The sequence below is a fragment of the Anabas testudineus genome, chromosome 13, assembly GCF_900324465.2.
Source record: "Anabas testudineus chromosome 13, fAnaTes1.2, whole genome shotgun sequence".
Classification (NCBI taxonomy): Eukaryota; Metazoa; Chordata; class Actinopteri; order Anabantiformes; family Anabantidae; genus Anabas; species Anabas testudineus.
Window position 1 is genome coordinate 6,464,045 of NC_046622.1, and position 16,869 is coordinate 6,480,913.

General features: G+C 40.6%; 3 protein-coding genes across 3 annotated transcripts in view; 2 read left to right on the forward strand and 1 right to left on the reverse strand.

Annotated features, from left to right (window-relative positions):
• Positions 1 to 10,140, reverse strand: chrna10a (cholinergic receptor, nicotinic, alpha 10a). Its single transcript, XM_026365937.1, is given in 6 exon segments — positions 1 to 531; positions 533 to 702; positions 789 to 1,321; positions 1,467 to 1,621; positions 1,830 to 1,998; positions 9,778 to 10,140. Coding segments are annotated over 6 exon segments (1,584 nt in total). The 5' UTR covers positions 9,804 to 10,140.
• LOC113166032 (post-GPI attachment to proteins factor 2-like) lies at positions 3,460 to 5,507 on the forward strand. Its single transcript, XM_026365950.1, has 6 exons — positions 3,460 to 3,662; positions 3,818 to 3,997; positions 4,111 to 4,360; positions 4,464 to 4,570; positions 4,654 to 4,762; positions 4,866 to 5,507. The coding sequence occupies exons 2-6, from the start codon at positions 3,830 to 3,832 to the stop codon at positions 4,970 to 4,972; spliced, it is 741 nt and encodes a 246-aa protein (XP_026221735.1). The 5' UTR covers positions 3,460 to 3,662; positions 3,818 to 3,829; the 3' UTR covers positions 4,973 to 5,507.
• The window catches only part of LOC113166021 (stromal interaction molecule 1-like), a 24,028-nt gene continuing 13,535 nt past the window's right edge, over positions 6,377 to 16,869 (forward strand). The window contains 6 exon segments of the mRNA XM_026365923.1: positions 6,377 to 6,532; positions 7,308 to 7,440; positions 10,535 to 10,665; positions 13,035 to 13,149; positions 15,750 to 15,861; positions 16,280 to 16,395. Coding sequence (XP_026221708.1) covers positions 7,320 to 7,440; positions 10,535 to 10,665; positions 13,035 to 13,149; positions 15,750 to 15,861; positions 16,280 to 16,395 — 595 coding nt within the window. The 5' untranslated portion in view covers positions 6,377 to 6,532; positions 7,308 to 7,319.

Below are 16,869 nucleotides of genomic sequence, written 5' to 3' on the forward strand. Positions count from 1 at the left end.
TTAGATGGCTTTTCCCATGATGAGGAGGCTCATCAAAAACACCATAATGAAAAAAATCCACATGAAGAAGCGATCTAAAACTTTGGCTACCTTCTTCCACTCCCCAGTCCTCTTCTGTGTGGCCCTCTGATCTCTGTAACAGTTGGCTATGTACCCGATGTTGTGCAGGAGCTGTTGCTCATTGGTTTGAGTGTTGCAGGAAACCTCTCTATCTTTTCTCTCTCCGTCACTCACACCACCCTTCCTGCATCTCCTTGCACCTCCTAAATCTCCGCAGTCCATGCTCATGAAAATGTCATTGTTCCAAGTGCTGTAGTCGCTGGTAGGGTTTTTCCCGATGGAGCCTACTGGACTCATCATCTGATCCATGTCATCTCTTTCCTCTGCAATTATGGAGCTCACTGTCTCTTGACCTTTCTGCACTTTGAAGACGCAGTCCTCTCTGCTTGGTCCTGCCTGACCATTCATTGTGCAATTGGTGCTCTTTAGTAGAGGAGGCTCCTGTTTCTCCATCTGTGGCGACATGCAGTTTCTCTCCAACTTCATATACAAAGCACATTCTGGCCATGTACTGCAGAATGACCTTCTTTGCCCACTTGGGAACAGGCTTGGCATCTGGGCCACAGTAGTGTATGTTCATGATGAAGATGGTCAGAGCAGTAGAGGCTGTTATCATGGTCATGGTTGCAATGTAATACTTCCCTAGGAAACAAAATAAGAGAAAGAAATCAGCAGGAACTGTAACTTACACTCCTCACAGATGTGCACTGCTGGTTTATTGCTGTTACCTATGAGAGGTACATTCTCAGAAGGAGGCATGATCTCTGCAACCAGCAGCTGAAAGACAGTAAGGGCCAGCATCACGGTGACTCCCAAAGACACCTTCTCTCCAGAGTCAGCAGGCAGGTAGAAGCCCAGTGGAGCCAGAAAAGAGATCATCACACACGGTATGAGCAGGTTGAAGACATAGAAGGAAGCTCTTCTCTTAAGTTTAAGTGTGTAGGTGACATCCGGGTAAGGGTCAGCACAGCAGCCATACAGAACAATATTCCTTTTAGCCGGCATACCCAGCACCTCCCACTCCACATTTTCCACCAGGTCAGCCAGGTCAGCACTCTCCATGGCATTCAGGATGTCCAGCTGGTTACCGTTGTAGGTCCAGGAGCCGTAGGTGAACCTGCACTGCTGAGCATCGAAGGGAAAGAAAGACACGTCTACTTTGCAGGAACTCTTGGTGATGGCGGGGGAATCCCACGTCATCTGGCCGTCATGTCGGATGACCACATTGGTGTCCATGGGGCCAGTGAAACGATCGTCTGCACTGAAAAACAAAGAGAACTGGTTCAGTAAATCACATTAGAGCTGTCTTCACATTCATACACACCCAGTTCCATGTCTTTTGCATTTGTATACTGACCAAAGGAAGCAGCAGTAGGACTGAATAATTAACAAAACACCAGACCTACCTGTTATACAGGACTATGTCAGGTCTCCAGACATAACTACCAGGTATGCGGATGGTATCAAGTCCATCGTAATCATTTTTATTCCATCTGAGGTGTGCATCAAACCACACTTGACGTATCCATAAATATGCAGTCAGAATTTGGTTTCGTTCATCCTGTAACAAATTGGGAAATAAAAACTAAAAAACAAAGAACAGGTAAGGTACAAAAACTTTGTTTTTCTTTTAACTGATTATTTGTTTAATCTATTTTAAAACTAATCAGAAACCTCCCCAGAAGCCAAAGTAACCAGTCAGTTTATTGTGATATACAACAGAGAAATGTTTCATAGTCTCTTATTTGACAATAAGACACTATATTTACCATGTCAATAATATGGGACAGTGTAACCTGCAGGGTCACATTCAGGACGGTGTTTGTGTCCTCCACCGGCCTCAGCGCACTAGTATAGTTGGTGAATAAATCATTCAGGAGCTTGTGAGCATATTTCCCCTGAGCACACCAACAAGCTAAAGCAAGGAGAAGGGAAAATGTACAGTCAAATCACCACAAAGCATCTTTTAGTGAGGGACGTTTAAATATTTGCTGTGATATATAATCGTTTTATCTGGGCAGTGACACTCAGAGCAAAGCCAGAGCAGCTGATGTTGGAAGAACTGGAGAACATGTGAGTGTATAGGACAGATGGTGATAAGGGGACAAAGGGGATGTCAGGCTAGACTGCGCTTCTCTAAAGCTCTGAAAAGAGATGAGGCAAATCTGCCATCATGTACCAGCAGCATCTTCAGCATGTGGTGGCTGAATGCTCAATCTGTACATATGAGGATCAAATGAGGCTCCACAGGGAGCTAAAAAAAGATCCTTTTTATTTCCTGTCCGTGTCATATAAAAATCCAAATCACCAGAAAACCAGAGAGATGATAGTTTTAAAAAATAGTGCACAGTTTATGTCCTAAATGGGGTTTGTTTCCTGTGTCAACAATGGATTTAGACCAGCCAGATGTTAACCCTTAATCGCAGTTTCAATAAAGCCTCTGTGCTGGATACAAAGGTCTTCGGGATTATGATGATGAGCAAAATCCCTGAACAACTGGCTGCGGATTCTGGGTGACAGCTTGTATGGAGCAAGAGAAGAAACAGATGATGAACAAAATATTAAAATAGTGACATGAAGAAAGGAAGATGCTGTATTTTATATTATTTATGTGTTTCGTCGCTATTTTGCTGGCATAGATTATAAATTATCAGAACTAACTGAACTTAAAACTACAATGAAGTATTTTCAAACAAATTCACGCTCACGTCAGATAAAACAAACATGTAATGAAGTGGAAACTTACATGGCAAAATGCAGACACACAGAAGAAACCGCAACAAAGTTGGGAATCGCCATCGTTTCATTTTGCTCCAACAAATGATCCCGATCCAAACACCATTAGAGCTTCTCTGTGCCAAACACACTTCATTCACACACACACACACCACAAACAGAGAAGTACACAAAAAGCAGAGTGCTGGGGATTTCAGCTGTGATGCATTTGTGATCTCGTCCTGCACAGGACCGCGCAGCGACTGACAGAGAAACCAGAGGACTGACAGACAGACTGAGCCAGTTAATACTCTAAACACATGTTAACCTCATGAGTGCAGACAATCCGATGCACAAACATTCACTGTGTGTGGTTCTAGTCTAGATTTCTTTGGAAAAACCTAATGAATCAAAACGAAAAGGGGGGTTTGCGCCGCTCCAGCACCACGGAGAGCGCATCTCCTTCTTCACCTTTCTCAATCACACATTTTCCCTCATTTGCACGTTTCTTTTTCACATGGTGGCTGATTTTGAGCATTTTGCATGTCATCTGTGCATCATCGTGACGTCCCGTAGCAACCTGAGCGCTCTCCTCCACTCACTTTTTCTTCCGGGTGCTGCGGGTTATTGCATCATGCTCCTCAGGATGCTGCATCCTGCAGGCTTGTTTATCATCGTCTGCTGAGAGAATCTGAATCCAAATGAGGCTGGTGCACATGAAGTGTCGGAGAAATTCAAGATGGCTGGACGATCCCCAGCTCTTTTCTTAGGGATCTCACCCTATTGCTCATATCAGGAATCCCCACGTCCAGCCTGCAGCCTCATACAATGAATGCAGTGCTGTTGGTGCGTGCAGCAAATTTCTGCAAAGAATAAGCAGAGTGGAGGTAAGGTTCATGTCAGGTGTTTGGTAAATGTGTTTGTATCTGTATGTTCAAAATTAATGTTGACAGCATAGCTTTACAGTACAACGTGGTGCTGTTTCCAGATCAGCTTAATGGCTTCATAAGATGTATTAAATCCGACCTGTGCACTGTTGCAGACCCAGTTTAAGATGCTACAAGGCTCAAATGTCTTGGGCCATGAGAGGCCCCTGGTCATCAGGGTCTCCTTCACCACCTGCGTTCTGGGAACGGTGTGCCTACCACTGCTCGGACTGATAACGTGTGTCTTCATATCGTCTGTTTTTCATTTTGAGGACTCTACTGGTACACACTGCCAGGTGAAGTCCTGATACCGCCTCACTCCCGTGTTAAAGTCAGATCTATTCCATGTCGTTTGCTGTGTCCTTTTGTTATTTGAAACTAAAACTGAATCCTAATTGTGTGTTTTCAGGTTCCAAACTACCTGCCATCTATCAGTGCCTCCATAAGCCTAAGTCCTGAGTGCCACATATGGAGGTTTTGCATTGGGCTGCACTCTGCACCGAGATTCCTGGTGGCGTTAACCTATTTTAAATTTTATAAAACACGTTTTGCTTCAAAGTTCCTCGAGAGTTCACTCAGCTGCATGAACCTGGCCTTTTCTCTCTTCGAGAACCTCGGCCTCCTGCTCCTCACTTATGTATCATCCAGTGAGACATACTGTGTGTAACACATACTCTGACATAATTTCACTAATGCTAATTTTAATTGGAGAGATTTTAAGTCAACCCTGTGCTGTGTGTGTGTATATGTTTCCTACCTTAGTCGTGCATAAGGAAGGCTTTGTCCTGTTCCTCGTCAGCTCCCTTATCTACATGCTGATAACCTGCCGTTTGTGGAACGCTATTAAGAAGTATTCATTAAGTCCTGAGGTGAGATAATTACATGTTATAACCTATAACCCCTTGTGACAAATGCAGTATTTCTGTTCTCAGTATTATATATTTTTTTATAGGATGCCAAGTCTCACCACTGGAAGGTGCGGTTTTTACTTCTATATGTGTCCTTCTGCGCTTTTGCTGGATTCTTCTATTGGAAGCACAACATGTACTGTGAATCAGGGAGTGGGTATTAAATCAGATTGTCCATTTTTATTCATTCTGTAGATGTTTCTAGCTGCTGAACAGTACATGTAAAGCAATGCCTGTCTGTTTCTTCCCATCCCAGGTTACACATTGTTTGCCCTGTTCGAGTATCTCGTGGTTTTCTCCAACATGGCCTTCCATCTCACGGCAGTGTGGGACTTCAGGAGCCGTGAGGTGATGGTCATTTAATCCTCTGAAGACTTCTGACTAGAAGCTGAAGGAGAAGTGCTTAAGAAGTGCTCAGATAGTGTAAATTAATATGAACGAGATCTGCACACGTGCTGCTGTAGGGTCTATTCACTCAGCTGTACTGTACGTGTATTGTTGCCTCATTATTGGATGCCTTCACCTAAACGCAGTATGTCATGTAATGTAAAACTTTTGTACAATGCACAAAACATTTGAATCATGTATTTGTGTGAAAGTAAAGTGACAGCTCTTTAAGTGTTCTTGGATTTTTCACTACGGGTTTCGAGTGTCAGATACTGTTCATACACAAACACAGTGGCTTCTGACACTGATTATTTTACACCATACAGATTCTTTAAATAACGAGCCACCACGTTGTTGTTAGTTCAAATGTTGTCAAGTTACAATACCTGAGTTCTCACTGCCCTGTTAATCTGATGCTGCAGGTATTATGATGACATTCAGCTTTCCTAACTGTGACCTAGATATTAAAGCTGCTGGATAAAAACCCGGGAATCAAATGAAACTAGGTGTTCCTGAGACGAAGTGAAATGTAATAAAAGGAAATTAAACTCAGCTACATTTTAAGTTTGTTTACTGACTTGCCAGTTTTATAGATGGGGATGTCCACACAGTGGAAACTTCCCACAGTGAAACAGTGACACACAGTTAACCTTCCAGATGTTAGGTTAAGCTGACACACACTATTTATGCACAGTACTAAAGTTAATGCCATATATTGTGCAGGTATTAATGGTTTGTCATAACCATGCTGAGAATAGCCCAGCTGCTATTAAGCCTTGTACTCCAACTTAGATCAAGCCAAATCGTCAAATGTACTTTAACAGGTTGGACAGAGGCTAAGCGGTCTAATGGTTAGTGAAGTGAACGAGTACCAGTTGTTCCTGAATCAGAAAATAGTTCAATCAATTAACCAAATTAATCAAAAACTATGATTAATAAATGGAATTTAACAACAACTTTTGACTGCACAATTATTATAACTAGCTATTTTATTACACGTCAGTCATGTTAATGGGTATAAAATTAATTAAATAATTAAAATAATGCACTGTACTAAAGGGAACTACATTTATTTTCATTAGAGAAGCTTGGAGACAGGACCCAAACTGTATGAACAACATTAGCACACCCCCAGTTAAGTTTATAAATATAATCCATCTATCTACAGATGGAGATATTGAATTGGTGTATGACTGGTGGTGTAATTAACTACAATTACTATTACCCTCTACATGTGATTCCTCACATGATCCACCAGAGGACACAGTGCTGCAAGCTTCTCAGATCATTTTAGTAGTTACACACTCCGGACACTGGGTGGCGACACTAGCTGATGTCAACCAAGGGGCCGTGCCGTAGAGGAAGACAGCCCCGCGGTCCGTCCACCTTCTGCGGCTTCTTCGGTTCAGTCTCTCGGTCGGAGGGAGTAGACCGAGACCGTAACCCAGGAGGGGCTTCAACTCCGGGGACCAGGTATCTGCTGCAATGTCGAGCCAGCGCTGAAATCGCACGTCTCCTGGTTGCGATACATGACAGGTGACTTCATGTTTTATTTCTAAGTGTGTAGTTCTCCAGCCTGACGGTTGAAGCCGTACCTTGTAGCCTAGCTAAAGCCGCTCTCGCTCCGTTTTAACGTCCCCCGTCTGACTCGCAGTGCGGTCAGTTAGCTCAACGTCTACCGCGGCTAATGTGCTGCATTTTCTACATCTGTACCAAATACAGCAGGTCGACTCCGGTGAGAACTAAGTGGAAAAACGCAGAAGTATTGGGGTGAGAGTTGTGTCAGAAGCGCTTTGTAAGTTCGCCCTCTTTTATTGGATATTTCACTTTATTTCCTAGTTAGCCGGGGTGTTTAGCTAGCTAGCTGGGGCTTGTGAGACACCCAGTCGCCAGACGCAGAGGAACCAGACTGCTCTCACTTATAATCTGTTTATATTTCCTCCTAAAGTCACACGACTCCCCGGAAAATCACAGCTAACCCCATAAAATATTAGGTTTAAATTTTGGGTAATTAAGAGCAGGTATAAGAAAGCTAACGAATGTGTGCGTTGATTCATTCAGGAAGACGAACACACTTGACAAGTGATAGCATGTGTCTGCGGCTGCTGCAGGGTTTTATTTATGTAACTACCAGTGGATAGCTTTCTTGGATAGCGTTAAGTCAATTAATGCACCTTGTTCTTCCTTCCAGTATGTTTGTTTTAAGGGGTATTAAAAGCTCCAGTGTTTTTAATTATACGTGATTTGACAAATTTGTGATGCTAAAATGATGTGGATTTTCAAGGGAGTCTGGTATTGTGTCTTCTTCCAGCATACACCAGTCATGGAGTTCAACAAATGTGTGACCTTGTGGATATTTTACTCGTGTCTTGTTGGAGAAAGTTGGACTGACAAACCAACGCCACCTACGGCAGACAGTCAGCTTGTTGAAAATGGGATGTCAGGTGAGTAATTAAAATAATTTTGGCACTAATTTTGCTGTAACGCTCATCTGTCAAGCCAAGATGACATACACAATAGAGTGGCAGTGTTACAGCGCTTCTGTGCCACATCTTTGTGATTGTGCAGGCACTAAAAGTGGCCATGCTGAGAATAGTCCAGCTGGTATTCTCCATTTAGCCTTGTCCTCCAACCTAGATCAAGCCACGTAGTCTAACAGGAGGTAATTGATCTAATGGTTTCTGAAGTGAATGAGTGACAGAGCAGTATTTTCTAAATCACAGAGTTGTAATGAAGATGTCAAAATATTATTAGTGTATTTCTAAAAGATATGGCTATAAAATAATTATAAATTACTCGTCATTGTGTATATTATATATTGTATTATTATTATTAAAAAAGTTGGCCTATCAAAGAGCTTCCACTTATAATCGTATGAATCAGATTGGATGATGATGATGATGATGATATGTGGTTGCATATCGCTGTATGAAACTGAGTGTGCTCAGGAGACGTATGAGCCAGTTATGATAGGATTTCGATATGTCTTATTTATAAAATAATTATATAAAAGTCTTCTACGAGAGGCTAAACTGTTGAAATATGTAACTATGCTTTTAGCAACAGCTGCACAAAAATGCACTTCTGTGAACCTGCTCGATTGTGATCTGGTGTTGTGACTGCTGAACAGTGTGGTTAAACTGGAACTGTTGAGACATTGTGCAAGTTGCTCCTACACATTTTGCAGTTGAAGCACATTTTTAATAATATGTGTCAGATGTCATAGCAGTCCCAAGAGGCCACAGCGTGGGAAGGAATCAATCTTGAGTCATTTTCAAAACATGACAGGTGTTTTGAAAGACGATAGGCCATTGTAATAGCAGTTATTATATGGCAAAATTAAAGAGTGTGTTCTGCATCTACATGCAGGCACACAGAATGACTTGCGTAACTTGAGCTCCTAATAAATGCAGGCTGACTGGTATGTAAATATCTTATCTTGTGTCTCCGGAGGTTTGCAAGCCAAATGTGAAAGAGGGCCAGGTTCAGCAAATAAGAGTGTTGCAGGTGGTAGGCTTTCACTAGTTTAACTGTCATTCTTTGTTTAACATTGTGAGTGTGAATGAGTGTGTGTCTACGGGGTGAGAGTAATTGCCTTTGTGGTATGTGGCATTGCAGGTTCCCTGAAACTGAAATGCTTGCGTACTGTGGCTCAAAAATTAACTTTGCATGACACGGAAGTTCATGTCATGCATCCCTCCTTCTTAGCCCTGGGTTGGAGTTTTCATGTAGAAAAGCATGTTTGTCAACTACTGAAACATTAATGGAAACAAACATTAATGTTGCACAGAATAATATGTGCTGTGTTTTACTTTCTGCTTTGTCTCTCTATCTGCTAAGCCAACCTGTCATAACATGCAGTTCTGGGAGTAAAGAATGAATGGATCAGTATGAGTTAATCAGTGGGAAAGGGCATTACGCTGAAAATGCCAGCACAATGCGGTGCTTGTAACTGATTATACACTATTGTATGTGTGACAGTAATTAATGATGAAGCAGCACAAATTGAGATATATGGACCTCAGCTCAACCATTTGCAAAAGCGGAAGTAAGTTAGATTTTTGCCTACTTACACTCTGTCATTGTGAAAATGGCAACTTAGAAATCAGTGTCCATCAAGAAAAGTATTGTAATAATAAACCAGAAATACACATTTACAAGCCAGCATAAAGTAGAATCAAGCATTTTATTCAATAAAACTGAAGTCTTGCAATTTAAAAACATCTCTCCAACATTATTATAACCCATTGTTGTAGGAGAAAAACCTCAAGCTTACATCCGGTTAGGAAGTGCAAGCCACTTTTTTTAAGTTGGTAACCCTCTCCTTCACCGTCCTCTTTATAATGCAGTGAAATGCACTAGCATACTGTGTTTGACACACCACACGCTACTTGTAGAACTTATTTACAGGGGAAAAAACTTTACTGAGATGAATAATCTCACATTTAATGTGTTGTCTTGCTAAGGTAGCAGCAACATGTAAGACGTGGTTACATAAGACTTAAAAAAAAGAAGGTAATATTATACAGGGTTCTTGGTCTTTGGTGTCTTTGTTGTTGTATCCAGCCACAATGAACAGTTAAACTTTATTACATGTAATGTGTTAAAGTACCCTTTCACACAGTGCCTGAGAGTGTCTGCAGTACATGCCAAACAAGGTTTCCTCTGAGTGGGAGTGGTGCCATTACTGTATCTCTGATCTATGGTAGATGATTTCTAATCCCTCAGGAAGGAGTGGGAGCGCAGGGGGCAGACAACCTGCACTAGATTACTTGGCAGATTGCTTAATTACGTAATTATTTATCATGGAAACATAAATGTCATGACTTATTTACTATTAAATGTGGAGTCCTACACACTGATATCCTTGAATGTTACTAAGTCGGGTCAGAATGAAGAATTTAGTTCAACACAAGGAACATCTAAACTAACAAGCTCTAATTTGCCTTGGGACATGGTCTACACAGTTGGTCCGACAGTCATGGTATCTGCCGTTTGAGTACCATCCCCACATTGTGTGAAAGTCCTTACATAAACAAGGCCTTGTCCACAGCCAAGGAATTTTACAGTTCAGTTATCTTAGCGAAAGAGGGAGCGTGTGTGAGAACAGTTCTACAGTCTGACATTGATGCAAAAAACACAAGTATTAAAACCATGAATCTGAAATGAGCACTAGTGTAACTTGATCACTTCAATACTTGATTCAAATAGTATTTTTATAGAACTGACTCTAATTAGTTGACATCCATTGCCTGTTGCTGAATTCTGTAAACATAAACCTAAGATACATTATTTTTTGATCAGATTGTGAATAGTGCTGCTCACTTTTAAGACGCACAAAAAGCATAAAAAGCTAAGGTGAAAATTTTCAACAAGTTTTCAGTCTAACACAAAACCAAAGGGTATTTTGTGTATTTGTGATTAACTAAAGATAGATCTCTTCATTTAAGTAATTAAATTACAGCTTTACTTGTGTTGAGCCCTGAGTTTTAAAGTTGCCTGCTAACCCTACCCTAATTTGGCTGTGTTTCTCCACAGATTTGTGTCGTATTGATGAGCCACTATGCAATGACGAGAATGCCGTCCTCAGCTTCGAGGCCATCCGTAGCATCCACAAGCAGATGGATGATGACGCGAACGGCAATGTGGATGTGGTAGAGACAGACGGTGTAAGTAACAGACTAAAAAGTCATCATTAACAGGAGGCCATGTGCTGTTGAAGGGTGTATTCTGGTTTGTACAGTCACAGAGGTGGTCTGCAATCAGTCTAAAGAGGCTTACAGGTATCATCAATGTAATCCTCTGTCATCTGACCTGTCAGTTAATCATAACCTTGTAATCTCCTTAACTTACTGTGAGTGACTGGAAAAGTTGGTCTGTTTGCACTCTAGCCATCCTTTTACAAATAATTAACCTAATACACACTAGGTCTGGTTGTAACTGTCAGACAAGTTGTCACATTTGTCCAAGCACATTTTAACAAAGGGCATTATTACCTCTCATTAGTAATAACAATAAAGGGTTGTTTTTGAAAGGCATAAATACTATTGCTAGCTGCCTTTCTTTAAAATACAATGAGTATAATGCACAGCAGAACAGGTGTCTAATGTTCAGAGGATGTCTGATCTGCTGCTTCTCAGACATTGCCTGTAGTCCATTTGAGTTCAAGTCTAAACTACACATAGTGGCTCTGAGGAGGCTTCTTCTGGGGATCCAGTCTGGTTTTGTTCAGTCCTTGGCATGTGGTTGAAGCCAGATTAAAGCAAGCAGCAGTCTGTGCTTTTAGAAGAGGCACTTGGCATGCAAATGCCCGTAAGGCATAGAATCAAGTGCAGTACAGTGGGCACTCATATCTGTAGTGGCTTAGAGCCGAGAAATAAAAAGCTCAACACAAGCACTCAAAGACAGTAGTCCTGCTTCCTGTTATCGTACAGTGAATAAATGGAGGAAGAGTGTAGTTAAGTCTGCATCTGGCTTTTAAGAAGCTCCGGGTCTTGGCCACATTATGCAGGTGCTGCTAATCTCCCAGTGAGTATATTTTCAGGAGAATGGTATATCACCTGCGTTACAGACCATCTCCACACCCTGTAGTGAAATCCTCCCACACAAATCTATCAAGAAACAAAGACTTCATGACTTATTACTGTCTTCCACCCATGATGCATGAGTTGGCTTTTGTGGGAGTGCAAGATGTTGTGTAGGGTTTGTTTTTAAAAAGCCTGGTGACTGAGTGAGCCTACAATGATGTGGGCAGCCATTGGTCTGTTGTTGATTACTACCACTCCAATGGGGGCGACAATAAAACATAGTAACTCGAGCCATGTAACTGGCTGATAGTGATGTGCTAAAATAAATCAGTTACTGGCATCTGGGTTTTTATTGCAGAACGTAAACGCTTGAAATGCTGCAATAATTACTAATTTAATCAATTATTCAATCAACTAAAAATAATTAGTAAAAGGAGACAAACATTCCCCAGGTCCATTTGTGTAGATTTTCAGCTTGTCCCAGTCTTATATGAAAAATGTAATATATTTTTGACTGTTAGGGGGGTAAAGCAAAGTAATTAGATAACACTGCTTGGTTGGTTTCAGCTGTAATCTTTTGTGTCAAGATTCAATATTTATAGAACTTTATTATTTCATTAATGCTTTGACTTGTTACTGCTGTTCCCTGGTCAAAATTTTTACATTAGCTAACCAACAAAAACAAATCCAAAGAGCAAATGATGAGGTGAAAGAATGATAGGAAGTTGTATGAAGTGTGAGGAATAATAATAATGCACTTATCTACATGACCAATGTGTGACAGATTTTCCTTGTTGGATGTCTAAAGTACTACTGATTTAATTGAATTGGTGCCAACGATCTGTTATCAAAAATGTTGATTAAATGATAACAGTTGGGAATGATGTGGAGTCGGCAGCTCATCTTCAAATCAAAAACCGCCATTTCTTTTAACTCTGTTTGGTTTTAATAACTCCACAGTCTGGCTTTTAGTTACTAGTAAGCAGCGTGTTTTAATGTTAAATAACATGTTGTAATGTTAACGTGAGCGAAGAGGAGGTTCTAGGCTGTTCCAGTTCATTAAATAGTGAGTGGAAAGTGCATGGTTGTGCGTTTATGTTTAGAAATAGTGTTATGTTCCTTTTCACAGTGAGTGAAGCAGACACACATAAGCCACAGGAATAGAATTTTCTTCTTTTATGGGGGTCATAAAGACACAGCAGTGGCACAGGTCTCAATGGTTGCACTGTATCCAAACTCATCAACGGCAAATTTACAACATCATTCAAGCATGTGGGGTCTGATACGTGAGCATTTGTTATATTTGACTGTAGTAGGAGAAAGGAAAGCTTAAACATTTCACTGAGGGGTACAGCTACATGGAAACATTTGTCTGAATTCACTAAATTCTGTATGTGATTCTATAAATAGCAGCAGTAGAAAGGTTGAGTCATTTAAGTGCTGTAAATGGTTTTGACAGTTAACAAAACAGATTCTTCGTCATCACTACAAATCTCCTTGTCGTCCTGTAGTTTTTGAGAGAAGATCTAAACTACCATGACCCGAAGGCCAAGCATAACAGCTTCCATGGAGATGACCAGTTCATCAGTGTGGAAGACTTGTGGAATGCATGGACGGGATCTGAAGGTACAGTTTTGAAGCTAATGTTCTTTTTCCTGGTAGCAGTTACTGCTCAAACAAGCCTTTCTCTTCTCTATTTATGATCCTGAACTGTAGGCTGTCAATAACGTTTTATACACTGCTTTGCATTGATACGCTCTGCTAATGTTTTGTGCCTTTTGATTGATTTTCACATTTCTGTATGTGTGGGTCACACATTAGCCCTCCTTGACCTTCTCACTCAAGCGCAACACCGTAGATCAGGTGACATGTCAAGCAAAGTGCAGTCTACTTATCAGCTCCAGCTAGTAACAGAGTGGACATCATTGAATCTGTCAGCGCAAAATTCACTTACACCCTCTCACCTTCTTCTGCCTATCTGTGTGTCTGGGTTATCGTGTCCTCCCTGAGAGCACTTCTCAGTGCTCTTAGAGTAGTGTGTAGTATCTGTTTTTTGTGGGGGGGTTTTTCCCCACTTCCTTTCCTCTTGCTTCCCTTCTTCCCTTTTTTGCTCATAGTACTTACTCCTGCATTGCAGTTTCTTGACAAAGCTGTAGTGGTTTTGGGCCAGGAAACTGGGTTTCTGTTGAACAGAGCAACCCACGCTTTTGACTCTGTGCCAGGAGATGACAGGCGGATTTCCCTTCCCCAGTTATTCCTGTGGACATGCCACTGTATGTTATGCCATAGGATACCTTACAAATTATTGACAGTATGGATACACACAGTCACATACCGTGTCTCATGTGTCACGCTGTATACACAGCACAGTTAAAGTCTTAGGAAGGTGACATGATGTGGCTTTAAATTCGAACTATATCCATGAGGTTAGTGTTGATTTGCTGCTGTATTTGAAACGCTTTAACATAACCTTGCTACAGTTATCGTGTTTACAATTTGCCTTTTCTAATCACTTGCTTGAAATCTTCATCTAAGTCAAGAGTATCAACAAACCACCATAGAGAACCATAAAAACCTCATGTTGATGGTGGAAAAGGTATGTGAACCTTTGGAATTAATAACCCCACCCGGCAGCAATCAGCTCAACCAGGCGCTTCCTGTAACTGTGGATCAGACCTGCACATTCTTTCAGGCAGAACTGCTTAAGCTCTGTCTTATTCTCTGGACGTCTCATGTGTGACTCTCTTCAAGTCGTTTCATAGCCTCTCTCTTGGGTTGAGTTCTGGGCTCTGCCTTGGCCAGTCCAAATTTCGTTTTTCTGAAACCATTCTGTTTTCTGTTTTGGGTCATTGTTCTGTTGCATCACTCAACTTCTACAGAGTTTCAAATTCTTCAGAATAATGTGAGAACGTCACAGTCATTTTCACAGTATTCTGAAGAATTTTTTGATACACTTGGGAATGTTCCCCTCAATCACTGCAAGCTGGCCCTGATGCAGCAAAGCAGGCCCAAAAAACAGCTGTTTAAACACACTTTCTGTCTTTTGTCGTTGTTATTTATCTATTTGGCAGATGGTTTCCTCCACCATACTTTACATTGGGATGATATTTCATGATGATATGCAGTGCCCTTTTTATGCCAAATGTAGTACTGCGTGTTCTTTCCAAATAGTTCAATATAGTTTCATCAGTCCACAAAACATTTTGCCAACACTGCTGTGCAGCGTCAATGTGCTCTTTCGCAAACTTCAGGCATGCAGCAATGTTGCTTGTTCAATGTTTTACCTACTGTAGACTCATGAACACAGATGTTAGCCAGTTCCAATAATGCCTTCAAACTTGGTTGTCACTTGAGGTTGCTTCTTTATCTCATAAATGAGTGTTCATTGTGCTCTTGGGGTCATTTTGACTGGTCGCCCACTTCTTAGTAGAGTAGCCACAGTCCCAAAGTGTCTCCATTTGTAGATTTTGTCTAACTGTAGACTGGTGAATTTCTGAAGTCATTGACATCATTGTGTAATCATTTCCAACCTTATGTAAATCCACAATTCTTGATTGTCACACATAAGCTTATTATTCTTTTGCAGAGTAAACTCAGAAAACGGTGTTTTTGTCAGTCAAAGTAGCTCTAGTTCACACCTCCAGACCAATTTTCCTAACTTTTTTTGAGGTAATTATTCAAAGGGTTCACATACTTTTTCCACACAGTGTGAGGTTATGGTTGTTCTCAATAAAGAAATGAAAGATCCAAATTCTTTTTGTCTTACTACTTTAGGAACATGATATTTGTTACTCTTGACTCTTGAAGAACACCTCTCATTATATGATAGATTAATGCAGAAAACCATAAAATTACAAAAGTTCACATACTTTTTCTTGCTCCTGCATTTCTTAAAGTTTTTTGTTAGACTGAAATTAGCTTCCAAAATAGTTGTGATGTGACAAATCATGCTTGTATATGCACATCCTCAGGTTTTAAGGTGAGTAAGTAAGAGATTTTTTCCTTTTCTGAACATAAACAATTCTGTGGGGGACTCAGTGATGTAAAATATAAACAAAATATATTCTTAAGTAAAAAGGGTTGGATGGGTGGATTTCCATTCCAAAGCAAATGTGCTGTAGGACAGCAGAATTATGAAAATATGCTGTTAGTACTTTTATACAAAAATCTTGTCAATAATCAATGAGCCCTGAAACGATGTTGTTTTATTTTCGTCTTGTCCTCAGTTTACAACTGGACAGTGGATGAAGTGGTGGAATGGCTTATCAGCTATGTGGAGCTGCCACAATACGTGGATGCTTTTCGCAAGATGAATTTTAATGGAAGCGTCATGCCGAGGTAAGAGATGTCATGACTGGTGTTAACTTTTTTTAAACTTTGATGCAGTTGTTTATTTTACTTGACTGACGTAGACAAATGGAGCATTTAAATGACAACGATAAGGCTGTTGTTGAACATTTACTCTTGACAACAGTGATGCATATTGTGGGAGTGATGCCAACAAAAACAAATGACTTGATGCAGCTTCTTCAGTGCTAGCAATTTAAAACAAATTACCCACTTTATAAGTCATTACATTCCCTGTATCCGATCTGTACATTTGTAAAACTAGTACAATTAGTGTATCTAATAGTGGGATAAGTCTGTTTGAATTTGAACATTTGTTTAGGGTTTATATTACATGTGGCCCACAATGGATCACACCCTGCTGTTCCTTCCTTGTTCTTGCAAAATGACGGTATCTGTTCTGTTTCAGGCTCGCTGTAAAGAACACCACTTTGACTCACTCTATTCTGAAAATTTTGGACCGCAGCCATGTTCAAAAGTTGCAGCTGAAATCTTTGGACACTGTACTGTTTGGAGCCCCTCTGAGTATGTGACGTTATTTCTTTTTTTAATTCGTATTTCTGGTTAGTACAACAGTGTTTTTTTTTTCGATGTGGGTTCAGTGTCATTACCTGTTTGTAAAGGATTAAATTTAGAAGCAGCGTAACTCGAATGCTTCTCAGTAAATATGTGAAAACTGATAGGGTTTGCAGCCTTGAGTTGTACTTTAAGCTTTGTAGTATCTGGTCATCATAGAGGCACAAAACAGCTTCCAAATGTCTAACTCTGTACCTGACTTTCATTGTCTTGAATTTTAAGAATATTACTCTAAACAATCTTCAGGAAGGTTTGAGTTTGTAGTAGCAGCCTAGCAACATTAGCAACATCCTGACACTGTTTGCTGCTGTCATTTTTCAGCAGCATTTGGTTTCTGTGAAATGTTATCATGTCACAGGTTTTGTTTGCTTTATTTAGCTACTCATGAGTTTACTCAGTGACCTACTCATTTATTCACTTTCA